The sequence below is a fragment of the Trachurus trachurus genome (assembly GCF_905171665.1).
Source record: "Trachurus trachurus genome assembly, chromosome: 19".
NCBI classification, from domain to species: Eukaryota; Metazoa; Chordata; class Actinopteri; order Carangiformes; family Carangidae; genus Trachurus; species Trachurus trachurus.
Window position 1 is genome coordinate 11385687 of NC_139913.1, and position 14154 is coordinate 11399840.

At 42.8% G+C, this 14154-nt stretch overlaps 2 protein-coding genes across 2 annotated transcripts in view; one reads left to right on the forward strand and one right to left on the reverse strand.

The window, feature by feature from the left end:
• g6pc3 (glucose-6-phosphatase catalytic subunit 3) lies at positions 1 to 5146 on the forward strand. Its single transcript, XM_083994756.1, has 6 exons — positions 1 to 346; positions 1789 to 1895; positions 1989 to 2079; positions 2189 to 2307; positions 2970 to 3111; positions 4201 to 5146. The coding sequence occupies exons 1-6, from the start codon at positions 129 to 131 to the stop codon at positions 4541 to 4543; spliced, it is 1020 nt and encodes a 339-aa protein (XP_083850882.1). The 5' UTR covers positions 1 to 128; the 3' UTR covers positions 4544 to 5146.
• Positions 5147 to 6493: 1347 nt separating this feature from the next.
• tanc2b (tetratricopeptide repeat, ankyrin repeat and coiled-coil containing 2b) overlaps positions 6494 to 14154 on the reverse strand; it is a gene marked incomplete at its 5' end in the record, with an annotated part of 85473 nt that continues 77812 nt past the window's right edge. Inside the window, 4 exons of the mRNA XM_083994196.1 lie at positions 6494 to 11629; positions 12700 to 12800; positions 12942 to 13088; positions 13654 to 13745. Of these exons, the coding sequence (XP_083850322.1) occupies positions 9541 to 11629; positions 12700 to 12800; positions 12942 to 13088; positions 13654 to 13745 (2429 nt within the window). The 3' untranslated portion in view covers positions 6494 to 9540. The remainder of the gene's footprint in view (positions 11630 to 12699; positions 12801 to 12941; positions 13089 to 13653; positions 13746 to 14154) is intronic.

Below are 14154 nucleotides of genomic sequence, written 5' to 3' on the forward strand. Positions count from 1 at the left end.
TGCGCGCTTCGCTGCAGCAGCGCATCCACCCCAAAACACAAAACAAATCAGCCTTGCAGGACTTTTTTTTATTTTTTATTTTTTTACCCACACATATTACACGTGTATTTTCGGAGGGGGACGTAGGGATGGAGGCGATTTACACCCAGGGCATCTGGATGGCTGAAACCCTCCAACAGAGGACGAGTGATCTGGAGAGATTCTGGCTTGTTGTCACTCACATTGGAGATCCTAAAGCTGCCTTCCTGCTCCTCTTCCCTTTCACATATTTCATCAACAAACGAGCCGGAGTGGCGGTGCTGTGGGTGGCAGCTATATCAGAGTGGTTAAACTTGGTGTTTAAATGGTAAGATGTTTTAATTAATCAGGGATTCATGTGCTGCTGCTTTTTATTCTCCTCCTAAACGCCTCAGTTTCCTGTAGCATGTTAGCAAGTTTCAGTCGGTGACACTTAGCTGTAATGTATATCTTCATTTCCTTTTTTAAAAAGTATCAGTGTTTACATTTAGGTTTGACACAATTGTAGCCTATATTTTTATTCAGTTGACGTTGCAGCTTCCGGGACAATAGATGTAGTCCGACCCCATATACTGTCCGGGTAGAAATGGACGACCCCGGAACCTTTCATACACACATTACAGTACAGTTTGTATGTCATTTTTTAGACTTAGAGATACTTTATTGATCCCAAAGGAAATTCAATATAATATAATATAAATATAATATAGGTTCATCTCAATGAACTAGAATATCATGGAAAAGTCCATTTCCAGTAGTTCAAGTCAAATAGCCCCAGCAGCCACTATTAAGTGCATGCCATATTCTATGACAAACTGTAAACTGTTTTCTTGTCTGTAACAACATCTATTGCACGTCTGTCCGTCCTGGGTGAGGGATCCCTCCTCTGTTGCTCACCCTGAGGTTTCTCCGATTTTTCCCTGTTAAAAGGGTTTCCATGGAGTTTTTCCTCAGTCGATGCGAGGGTCTAAGGACAGAGGATGTTGCTAAGATGCCATGTAAAGCCCTTTGAGACAAACTGTTTGTAAAAACGGGCTATACAAATAAAATTGCCTTGCCTTCCCTTATAGTAGATCTTTTATAGTAGGTCTTTTGTGATATTCAATTTATTTATTTTTTTGAGATACTGAATTTAAGGTCTTCATTAAATGTAAGCCATAATCATTATAATTAAAATAAATTAAATAAATAAAGACATGGAATGTTTAATTCTGTGTGTAATGGATCTATATAATGTATTAGTTTCACCATTTGAATTGAATTACTGACATAAATAAACGTTTCCATGATATTCTAATTAATTGAGATGTACTACCTGTATAATATAATATAATATAATATAATATAATATAATATAATATAATATAATATAATGGCATGGTAGAGCAAAATAACATATAAATTATGTACATCAATATGATATGAGATAAAATACTAAAATTAGGATAAACACAAGAAAGAGTGGGAAATTAAATCTGCATAATGTATAAATTGTGCAATGGTAGAGAGAACTGTGCAAACAGAGCTGTGCAAAGAGTTGTTGTTATTGTTTTTTCCCAAACTGTATCTGGGCAGTGTTGTGCATTTTTATGGCCGGGGTACAAAGGACCTGTCTGTCCAGTATTTGTGGCTTTCCCCATGGGTTTATTAAGAACCAGACAAAGGAAAAGGGAAAATAGTGACCAGAAATGAAAAAATAATTTAAAAACATTACAATTGTCAGCTATTATAATAATGTGTTTGTAATGTTTGTTTGTTTATTTTTCCCAGGATGCTGTTTGGCGAAAGGCCATTCTGGTGGATAGGTGAATCACGTCTGTTTGTCAACAAGCAGCCCAAAGTGCATCAGTTTTCCTCCACCTGTGAAACGGGGCCAGGTGAGAAGTCCCAGAGAAAAAAATATTTAAATAGTGACACACTTACTTAACTGAAGAGCCAGAGACTAAAGCTAAAAGGCATCTGTCTCTCAGGGAGTCCATCGGGACATGCGATGGTGACAGCAGCGGTGTGGTGGGTTGTGGTGTCCTCACTGGGGTCATTTATTTACTCCCGTACTCACAGGTATGAACCTTTTAAAATTAATACATAAATATTCTTGTCCTGGCTTTTTGAAAATGATAAGATAATCTTAAAAGAACCGGAGGATGAATCTTTTCCCCTGTGCCGTCAGTCTGGTGTTATCAGCGGCTCCTTATCTCTTCTACGTGTTGATGCTGGTGGCAGTCGGGATCTCCAGGATCTTCATCCTCGCCCACTTCCCTCACCAGGTCGTCGCCGGCTCCATCACAGGTCTGTATACACGGTCATATGCAAGCTGAGGTATTATGGAGTATACAGCATATGATAGTATAATACATTTTCTGGAAAACCACATGAGAAATAAGAGAAATTCAAGAGCAAACTGAAGATTCATCTTTTTAGTCTTGCTTTTAACTGAATCTCTATTCTTCTTCTTCTGATTATTATTATTAATAATAATAATGTTAGTTATACTGTTTTATTATTTTACTTACTCACTGTTTTAATATCACTGTCTTATAAGTTTGCTGATCTTATCATTATCAGTCTATGTTTTAGCATGTTTTAATTTTGTTATGTATGTATTGACTTCTCCTCCTCCTTTTATTTGTTTTATTCTGTTTTCATCTTACCTTTTCTTATATTAATGGTCTTACCTTAACATATTAAGGTAAGACCCAGCTCTGTTTATTCTCTTTTACACCTTATTTTGAAAGACTCCAGTGTTTCCCCATAAGTGATCACTGTTAAGATAGTGTTTCCTGAGTTCAGTTCAATCCCTGCTTTTATATATTCCAGAATAAATAAACAATGTTTGATTGATTGAAATCTTGAACGAATGATTATGGTAAATATCATCTTCATATCATTAAGACGGCACGTGTTCGCAGGAAGTTTCCAAGTATAATTTTTCATTGAACTGTCCTGTTCAGGTTTCATCCTGGGGGTTGTCCTGGGCCGTAGAGTACCAGAAGGGCGCCCCCTGCTGTTCTTCTTCAGCTTCAGCACCGGTCTTCTGCTCAGCGCTCTGCTGCTGCACACAGGACTACAGCAGCTGGGCATCGACCTCTCCTGGTGAGTCCCTGCACCGTATTCATGTGCACAACCAGTCAAAAGTTTGGACACACCTTCTCATTCAATGTTTTTATGCTTTTATAGGCTTCTTTATTTATTTGTTTATTTATTTATGTATCTGACCAAGAGCGATGTTTTACATTTGATTTACACTTGTATTGACATTCTCCTTTTAGCTTATGTACGTGTGTGTGAGTGTGGGTATGAGTATGTTGTGCATATATATATATTTACTATATTTTCTTATTTATTCTTGTGTTTTACTGCTACAGTTGTGCACCTGGTTTTTGCATTTCATTGCACTAACTCTATCTATCTATCTATCTATCTATCTATCTATCTATCTATCTATCTATCTATCTATCTATCTATCTATCTATCTATCTATCTATCTATCTATCTATCTATCTATCTATCTATCTATCTATCTATCTATCTATCTATCTATCTATCTATCATTAAGGAACACATATGGAGTTATGTAGTAAACCAATGTTTTAGATCTTAGTTTTTTCGAAGATGCCACCTTTTGATTTGGTGACAGCTTTTTGCAAACTCTTGATATTCTGTCATTGGCTTCATGAGGTCGTCACCTGAAGTTTTCCAACAGTCTTGAAGGAGTTCCCAGAGGTGCTGACTGAGCACTTGTTGGCTGTTTTACCTTCACTCTGTTGTCCAACTCATCCAAAGCCATCTCACTTGCGTTTAGGTCAGGTGACATTTACAGTAACACCTCTGTTTTAATTAATAGTTACAGAGCCTCACTTCTGATCTGCTCTGATCTGATCTGATCTGATCTGATCTGATCTGAATCATTGTGGTACTGGTACTTGTTGGGGGAACAATATTTCATTTTTTATGTACATGTCTTTTATGTACATTGGTGCATAAGAAATGACAAATAAAAATTATTGTAATCTTATGTTTACTACTTAACTCCTTCATAGTTTTGATGTCTTCAGCATGAATCTACAATGTAGAAAGTAATAAAAAAATAAAGAAATGAGAAGGTGTGTCCAAACCTTTGACTGGTGGTGTAAATATTGGTCAAGTTGGACACAGATTGAACTCCAATGTTGAACTCCACAGGTCCATCACTTTGGCCAAGAAGTGGTGCAGCCGAGCCGAGTGGATCCGTCTGGACACGGCGCCGTTCTCCTCCCTCACCCGGGACTGCGGGGCCCTTCTGGGTTTGGGCCTGGCCCAGTACTGGAAGCCTGGAGGATGGTCTCTACCTTGGGCTCCCAGGGCTTTGTCGCTGGCTTTTTCCTCCATGGGACTTTACCACGTGAACCGCCTGCCTCTCCCGGTCCGACCGCAACTCCTCTTCTACACCCTATTCTTTGTCAAATTTGTCATCGTGCCTCAGATCGTCATGGTGCTGGTACCTGGACTGGTTCACCTTTTCACAGGCAAACGGAAGAAGGACTAGATGCTGCGCTTTCACTACAGACTATATCTTTGTTCTGAATGGTTTATGAAAATACTTTAAATGTCTTTTTTTTTGGCGTATTTACTGCAGCTGAAGTCTTAGTTAAGTCATTCCACATAGTTTTTTCCCTCAGGATTCAATCAGCAGTCATTTTTTGTTTACTTTTGTTCATTTGTTTGTCATTTTATGTTTTTGATTTTCTTAAAAAATATATGGGTCTTATATCGGACAGTTGTATTTTAGTTTGAATACTTCTGCTCCACATGTCTGTACTGTAATGCTAAGGAGTGTTGTAAATTAAAATGTCTCAGTTTCGAGGTGCTGTGCATCAAAAATATAACATGACTTTACATTTCTTTTAGGCGAGACCTGCTGTACTGTAGCTGCAGATCATCTGTGCTGACTTTATTGACAATCTTTTGGTCCTCAGACCTTTATCAAGTGGATTATGTATGTAAAATGAGAAACAGTGCAGGTCTGAGGACCAAAACAAAAATAAAACCTGTGATCTAGTCTGAGATACCGAGTGGGATTCCTTTCAACCTTCAGCTGTGTAGGATGTGTTTGGTGTCCTACAGGTTTTCATGTTTTGGGGTTAAAAGTTCACCAAATGTGTGGTTTTATAATATAAAAACCATTACCAGAAACAGTAAAACTACTTAAAAAGTTAGGGATATTTGACAAGAATATCCCTATAAAAAGTTCATGCTACAGTGATATTCTATCATGAAAGCCTTTAAGTAGAAAGATGCAATGTTAATGTCTTTATCTCAAACAAAAGCTAACAACAGTGGTGGCTGAAGCACAACAAAAGTCTCAATGTCTCAATAACTTGATCAGTTTAAGCAAAGTGTTGTCTTGGTCTTATGATGTCAAAATTTGAACATTGTGGAGAGGAGAGGGAGAGAGAAGAGGACCAATTGATCCACTAAATACACTAAATCAGACGGTGCTTGTGATTTTTGTGGTTAATCCCTAGAGAACAGCATGTTATTCAATAAGTACTGAAGCATTGAACAATTGGACTTGTGCATTCAAAAGTTTAGAGAAGGTTAAATTAAGTTCACCTGTAAAGGTTATAGTGCATTTTAGGTGCATTAATCCAAAAGCCAAACTTCCCTAACTTTTTGAGAGTATAGTGTAGTTATAACTTTTTACCATTAAGAGATTGGATCAAATGTGTGAGGGGTTTTCAGTTGTGATGAATCCACATGGAAACATCACCTGACAATCTGCAGTTGCCCCTTGAAGCATTTTAGCCTCTTTGAGCTCATTGTGTTGGTTGAATTGCGAGTTGTGGCTCAGTGACTCTCAACTGCATCGTTTGCAGACACACAACAGGCTGTTGTCGACTTGATAGTGTAAAAATTTCGGTAGCTCATCAGAGAGACACAACACAAGCAACTAGCTGGTTGAAAAACAGAGGAGCGTTAACTTTAGCAGCTGAAGAGACACATCATTTCTCTGTGGAGTTGGTTATTGAAATCAGAGGTGACAGTGAGCGCTCTGATTGGTCCATATTCATTTGTATGTGTAAATAGGCGACTTAATAAGATGTCAGTGTCAGTTTGTCCCATCGCCACCAAGTAAAAAAAAAGGAAAAAGAAGAAAAAAACATTGTCAGCTTTATAAATATTTTATATTTTTCCAAGGTCAGTGTATTGAATTGCATTATGCTGTATAGAAGTGTATTATTGTGTCAACACAATGGTGTTTAATGTGTTTTTTTTGGACTGAAATAAAAATAAAGAATTAAAATGAACATGTGTTAAGTAAATAACTGACATGCTGGGCGTGTTTCAGTTGGTAACCATTTATAAATATGTTTTTTTTTCTTTCCTCCCCCCCTCCCCAATACATAGGGTTTGACTGTACAGATTACAATCAGTTATCATGAGATAAAAACACATTCTTTTTTATTGTTTTTAATTAAACTTTTTATCACAGCGATCTGAAAGCTCACATTTACAGACAAGAGAACTCTGCTCAGCAAGCAAAATACATTAAAATAAAATAAAAGAACCTTTTTCCCTTTTTATCTGGCGAGGTTTAAGGAAAATGATAAGGATAGTTCAGGGATAGCAGTCTCCTTATCTTGATCCAAACACTGTATCACACACCAGAGTCAGGACACTGCTATACATGTTTCTGCTTGAGCTCATGGAAAGAATAGAACATGCATCAGACTATTTACAGCAAACTAATATACACAGACAGCTTGAAACCATACACCCTCAGATATCCTGAACTTAGAAGTCTTGTTTAAATTAAGTATAGTACAGTTTATACCTTCATTTTCTGTAAAGATAAGTAGGGCAGCTCTCTGGTAGCAGGATGGATCAACAGGAGACAGTTAGCAGGAGCCGTCTCTCTCTCTCTCTCTCTCTCTTTAGATATTTTTTATCTTTATTTAGAACCAAAATAAAACGTTACAGACAAATGGTCCATAACTTTTCGCACATATACAAATACCTTGAATATTCTCATTATTCCACTTTATGAGTCAAACTCCAAATATGGAGTTTATGGGTACTGAAATGTCAGTCATCTTATTATTATTATTTTTTTTTTTTAAGTTTTCTTTTTTTGTTGCAGTAGATTGATTGAACTTATTTTCAAGACGTGTGCAGGACCAGTGGATTAGACTGGCCGGATCTGGAGTTCGAGGACTTCGATGGCTATTTATCATGGATAATTAAATATGATCGACCTCTTGAAACAGACTTTGCTTTTCTAAACGGACCCGAGCTGGACGGAGTGGAAACATCTGAGCCAGTATATACAACTTGTGCTAGAAAGTCTATACATCTTCACCAGTTTAAAAACATTGTTTGCTCCTCATACTGTCATTCATCACTGCTTTGTAAATCATATAATTATAGTAATAATAATAATAATAAGTGTCTATGATAGTCTGTTATCACCGGCCAGAGGTCTGACCCATCACACACCCACTTTCTCCAAATTCAACACTCGTAACAACACGGTAAGTAAAATACATAAAGTGCACCCTTAGTTAAGAACTTAACAGGCATTTTTAGTGCAGAGGTGGCGGAGTAAAAATGCATCATGGGTAAAAAGAAAACAGCACAAAATAAAATGCACGAGAAAGGGAAAACGTCTGTAACAGTGGTCGTGTATGCATTTGCTTGCTTTTAGTCGCTGAGCACTATCCATGTTAACCCATCACTAGCATATGTACTGTTCCTTCTGCTGCTTCTCTTACAGTGTCGTCACGGACCGAGGAGGGACAGAGGCTAACTTTGACACTCATCCACCACAGGATTAATTATTTTTTAATATTATTAGGCTATTATTTCTTTTTTTAATTTGTTCAACCAGTGACATTCAGATAAAGAAACTTGGATGTTTCTGTGGCTAAAGATTCACACTACAAACACATTTATTGCACTCGAGGCCTATTTTTTTCTGCCTGATAAAGCAATCTGTCCTCAAAAGAAGAAAAAAAAACCCACATGAGGTCGTACAAAATCATAGCAAGCAATGTTTTTTTTTAACATGTAGGCTATTCAAAGATGTTTAAAGACAGGGAGCTAGACAAATAAGTCAGCTAAAGTTTGAGGTCTTTCAGCCTTGACAGCTGGTTTAACTCCACACTAAGGCATATCATGAGGTCTGTGACACAAGAACTGATGCTGAACGGAGAAAAAGAAAATCATAATTAAACCTCAGAGTGATTTAATCAACTGAAAATGATGCAGTTTTAGAAGCAACAGCAGCAGCAGTAGTAGTAGTTTTATTCTAACATCAGCTTCAAAGCCACAGACTTTTTCTTTTTTAATAAAAAAAAGGTGCACAGCAGCACTTTCTAATGATCTGGGTTAGTTTTCAGTCTCTATTTGTGTCTGTCGACTCAGAACTGAAACTATTTGCTGCTCGATCGACTGATTTCAGTCATTTTCCGAACAAAACCTCACCACCTGTAAAGTAAACATCTGTCTGTTTGTCTGTCACTTTACCTTGGATACGTATTTTTTTACCAATATCTGACATTTTGCCCTCCCTAAAACAAAAACAAAAATCAGCAGATGAATGAATTATGAAAATAATCATTAGTTGCAGCCCTAGTTTACATTATTGAGGACGTACTGCAGCATAAAAAGCATTCTCTTGCATTACACCACAACAAAATCTGTTTTTATTTTGACACAAAAGAGGTAATAATGTCATTCAAAGTTGGTCTGTGTCCCTCCTTCCTAACCCTGGTCTGTTCTCCACATCCATATGACTAGCAGTGGGACACAAAGGCAGGGTTAACAGAATACAATTCAAAACGCAAACTATGTTTCCTTTTATTTCTATGTACAATATATAACTTAATTATAAATATTGTCATTTTTCTCTAAGTACTGAGTTGTTGTTGTTGCCATTTTTGTATTTTCTGAGCAATGTACAGTATTGAACATATAATATTGTATTACATAGAATAGAGCCTACTAGCAACCTTGGTTAAGAGCACACTTTGAAAGAACAGAAGATGGATACAGAGTCCACGAGTAGAGTCCGATGATTTTTAGTACTTTCACTCTTTGACGGTCCTGTTGTGTTCGCTTGTCGTGGGAACTTTGGGCCACACGACGTTTTTTTTTGGAAGTGCACTGGTCTTTGATTCAGTGTGAGATCAGAACTTAGGACGCTCCTGTTATCCTACCTGTGTGCAGAATATGATAATGAAATAATCGCTTCACTGTTAGTTATGCTTTTTCATATAAGATAATGTCTAATACCCTAAAGTGTGTGTGTGTGTGTGTGTAGGTGTGTATGCGTGTGTGTGTGTGTGTGTGCGCCGGCTGTGTGGCTTCCTCTCTGACTGGATCTGTCTCTCTCTCTCGTGTGAGTTTTTCTTTAAGACAAGTTTTGTCCAGGTCGCATGTACGGTACACGGTTTTCGCGCAAACAAACTATCCTTTTTTTCTCTTCTCTAAACTCCCAGTCCGAGCCGCCGGTCGGTCGGTCGGTTCACAGACGATTGGCGATCACACGTTCGACTCCACAAACGGTCTCTTTGGTTTGATAGGGGAGGGGGGGCCTTGGGTGCGGGAGTCACGCGAGAGCTGGCGGTACATGTTGTCCTGGTAGGCCTGAGCCACGGGCAGAGTCCTCGCCACCTTCACGTCCGGGTAGGTGGGCACCTGGCTGACCCTCTCCAGGATGTCCCCGCCGCCGCCGCCGCCTCGGGAGCCGTTGGCGAGCTTGCCCAGCGAGGGGGGCGGGGTCTGCGAGTAGTAGTCCTCCTCCAGCAGGTGTCCGTTCTGGGCGTTGTTGGTCTTGTTGTAGTAGGCGATGTTCCCCAGCGAGGCCGGCGGGCTGTAGGTGGAGCCCTGCTGCACCAGCTGGCCCGGCGAGGTCGGGCTGATGGCGGCGTCCATGGACGACATGCCCCGGGACCGCGAGGGCTGGTGCAGGTACTGCTGAGTCCGCGCCGTCTTGTCTATGATGCCCATGAAGGGCGTGTTCCGCGAGCGGGTGGTCTCGCCCTGATATAACCCGCCGCCCTGCGAGGGAGAGATGGGGGAGATGTCGTCGCAGGCGCGCTCGTACGTGGCCTGCAGGGGGATCTCCATCTGCTGGATGGAAGACGACGGGCGGAAACCGGGCGCCAGGTTGGACGTGGATCCGGCGGAGATGTTGTTGCTGGACGGCGAGAAGCGGAGGCCGACGCTCTGGGAGTGGATGAGGGGCCGCGGCGTGGGCACGTGCTGCTTCATCTCGGTGGTGTTGGCGCTGACGGGGCGCCGCACCATGTGGGGGATCTCAGGAGAGCCCAGCTGACAGGGGGGCATGGCGTTGGCGCGCTCCAGCACGTGTTCCGAGACCGGGTAGTAGGCGGCCGACTGGCTGCGGCTGATCTGCGGCGTCTGGCTGTAACGCATGCCCCCCGCCGGGCCCCCGCTGCTGGCGCGGTAGGCAGAGGAGGGGCGCTGGGGTAGCTCGTCCTTCAACAGGCCCGACTCCATAACCCCTCCTCGGCCGCCGTGCTGACAGAGGGCGCCGGAACTGAGGCTGGCCTGGACCTGCGGCATGGAGCGTCCGTCCAGCGACGGTTGGTACACCAGCCGGCTCTCCACGTCCACCGAGCCGCCCTGGTAGCGCCCGCCGACGCCGCCCATGGAGTGCCCCATCTGGCCGACGTAGCTGCTGTTGCCCATCACCACGCTGCTGGGCTGGTTCGTGCGGACGATCTGCGCGATGGACGGCTGCAGGCGGAGGCCCTGCGCCGTGTGGTGCTGCGAGGACAACGACGGCTGCGAGCTCAGCTGGAACGAGCGCTGGCTGCTCATCTTCGACAGCGGCGATTTGGGCCGGCCGGGGAGCTGCTCCGCCGTCTGGTAGCGCACGGGCGAGCCGGACTGCGAGCGGTACAGGCAGACGCTTTCTACCGGCGGGCTGGCTCTGTACTGGGCGGCCCGGCGGAGAGGCGAAGGCGGCGGGCTCTGGTGGTGGTCCATCCCCTGACCCCCGGTGCCCATCGGGGGCGGGCTGAAGCGGTAGGACGGCTGGTGCACCGGGGAGGTGTGCGGCGGGCTGTGGCGGTAGTGGGAGTTCTGATGCGTCGGGGACAGCGAGGGCGACGTGGGCTGGTACGAGCCGCGGGTCGGCGAGGACATGGAGGAGGAGGTGGGGTGGTACTCGTAAGGCGGACCCCCGGTTAAGTAGATCTGATCCGGATGCGTCGGGGAGAGCGGCGGGCTCTGGATGATGGGGAGGCTGGAGGGGTTGGCGAGGGACTCGGGCGGCGGCAGCCCCATGGACATGGCCTCCAGCTCCTGCGCCAGGTAGTCCTCGTCCTCGAACAGGTCCTGGACCGGCTCCATGTCCTCCAGACGGGGCTCCGGGGGAGGAGGGGGGAGGGGCATGGACAGGGACAGGGACTCCTCCTCCTCCGGGGGAGGCGTGGGGGGAGGGGAGGGAGGGGGCTCCAGCTCCAGGTCCTGCTGCTGCTGCTCCTCCTGGCTGAGCGCGTGACACTCCTCCTCCACCCGCTGGAGCAGCCGCTGGATCTCTCGGTTGTTGGGGCACTGCTTTATGGCTTCATTCAAGTCCTCTAAGGCTTCAGGAAATTGTCTGGAGGGAGGAGAAAAGATATTTAGATGTCATGATTACTTGTTTTAAAGGGATAGTTCAACATTTTGGCAAATTCTCCAATCACCGTAACCCCTATAGTCATAGCAGTAGGTTCATCACCTTTAATTATCGGTGCATGTTGTTTTGAGATCCGCGGGGCAGAGACGCAAGCTGCTCAGTGAACACAACGGAGGTGAATGGTACAGTTCCCCTGTCCCTCATCAAATTCATCAAATACACAATCCAACAACTCCAAAACGCTCTGGTGGACAAGTTGTGACCTGCACATTCACCACGCTATGAAATAATCATGTATAATTACACATGACTACTTGCACTTTTGAAATCAATCCGCCCAGCAGCCGTGTCTGGAATGTACTTCCAGCTACGCTTTTGCCTTGAAAACAACTTTGTTTCGTAATGTTACATTATTATCTCATAGCGTGGTGAATGTGCAGGTCACAACTTCTCCACCAGAGCGTTTTGGAGTTGTTGGATTGTGTATTTGATGAGTTTGATGAGGGACAGGGGACCTGTACCGTTCACCTCCATTGTGTTCACTGAGCAGCTCACGTCTCTGCCCTGCCGATCTCAAAACAACATGCACCGATAATTAAAGGTAACGAACCTACTGCTATGACTATAGGGATAATGGTGATTGGAGAATTTTCCAAAATGTTGAACTATCCCTTTAAACGCCACAATTATTTAATCATAAAGATTCCTGTCTAAACCATAACGACAAATCAGTGCAACTCACACAAAATAAAAACAAAGTTACAAAAGAACAGACAATTAATAACTTTAATATTTCCCCTGGAGGATTAATAACTGGTCACACATTACTTAAAATATTTTGTGTATATAATTAATAATGTAACTATATTTTGACTTAATTTGATTTACACATTCATAGTGTTGTGAAATTAATTATAAACGGAATATCGTGATTATTTCTCTGATAATAACCGTACCAAGAGAATCTATAATAGTGACATCACTAGTTCAGAGTTGTATGGAAGAGAAGAGGGTGGACCAGAGAGTGAGGGGTGTTTATCAGGAGTTTGTACCTGCTGCTACGCTTGGCTCGTGCCCTGGCGTAGTATGCTTCGTATGATTTTGGTTTCAGTTCAAGTGCCTTGGTAGCAAATTCCTCAGCCATCCCAAAGTCCTGGAGATGACGGAGCAGAGGAGAAACACACACACACACACACACACACACGTTAGTTAAAAGCTACTACAGGAAACTTGATCAGCTGTTTTGGTTTTTGTTATTTCAACTCGTCTTCGTGGTCGTCTGCTGCCGACTCACGTTCATTTTCCTCCGACATCGGGACAGGTTGAGGAAGAGCGATACTTTTAGTTCCCTGAATGTCTTGAGGTCCTCGCTGAAGCCTTCGCGTGGAAACTTTTTGAGGGCGTACTGGTAACGCTGCGCCGCCTCCTTCACCTTCCCCTTCTGTGTAGGGCCGACAGAGAGAGAGAGAGACGCTGGGTTAGACTCCACTCACAGTTAGAACAAAGACCTAATCTACATCGACCATTGAGTTTTTACTGACTTCAAAAATAGACAAATTAAAGAGAAGTTCAAATTTAGAGACAGGAAAACATGCAGAATCGTGGTTAACCACAGTTTAGACCAGATGTGTCGAACTCAGGATGAATTTGCCAAGTGTGAAAATTACATAGAAGATAGAAGAGGCATAATATTGTTGAAATTTCACTTTTTTATATACTATATATATATATATAAAACTGTAAACATCTTAATAATGTACTAAAACAAAGGGGAAAATTCAGAGTTATTTTTATTTATAGGTTATCATTTTACTGGTTCAGCCCACTTGAGATCAAATTGCGCTGTTTGTTTTAACTAAAATAAGTTTGACACCCCTGGTTTAGAGCCTCAAGGAAAACCATATTACTCCAAACCGTGACGATTGCATTTAAAAGGATATTTATTAAACAGATGATCGATATCAATAAATCTACACTCTGAAATCTGAGGCCCGTCGTCCTCTGACCTTGTAAAAGCTGTCCCCCTCCTCGATGAGTTTGCTGAGTAAGATGATCATGATGTCGGGTTTGGAGGTGGCCATGGCCCATGTGGCCGGACCTGGGTAACACAGGGAGGAGCAGATGAAAAAAAAAAGAGGAGAAAACACACAGTGAGAAAGACACACAGTAATAAGCAGAAGAGGGAGGAAGGAGGGAGGGAAGGAAGGAAGGAAGGAAGGGAGGAGGGAAGGAGGGAGCGACTGGGAGTCACACTACACACAACAATAATAACAGGGGGTGAGGACGACAGTCAAAATAAAGGGAATGGATGAGAAAAGACAGGCAAACCACTGCAGAGAGAGGATTATAAAAGAATCTGCTCTGAACCCAGAGGACAGTGTGACCTCGCTGTGGGACGTCCGACCTGGGTCAAACAATATTTGCCAACAATGATTCACCTTTTTTGTTTTGTTATAGTGGAAATCGGATTGACATCGGACGAGATTCAAGTGCACATGAGCACCTTT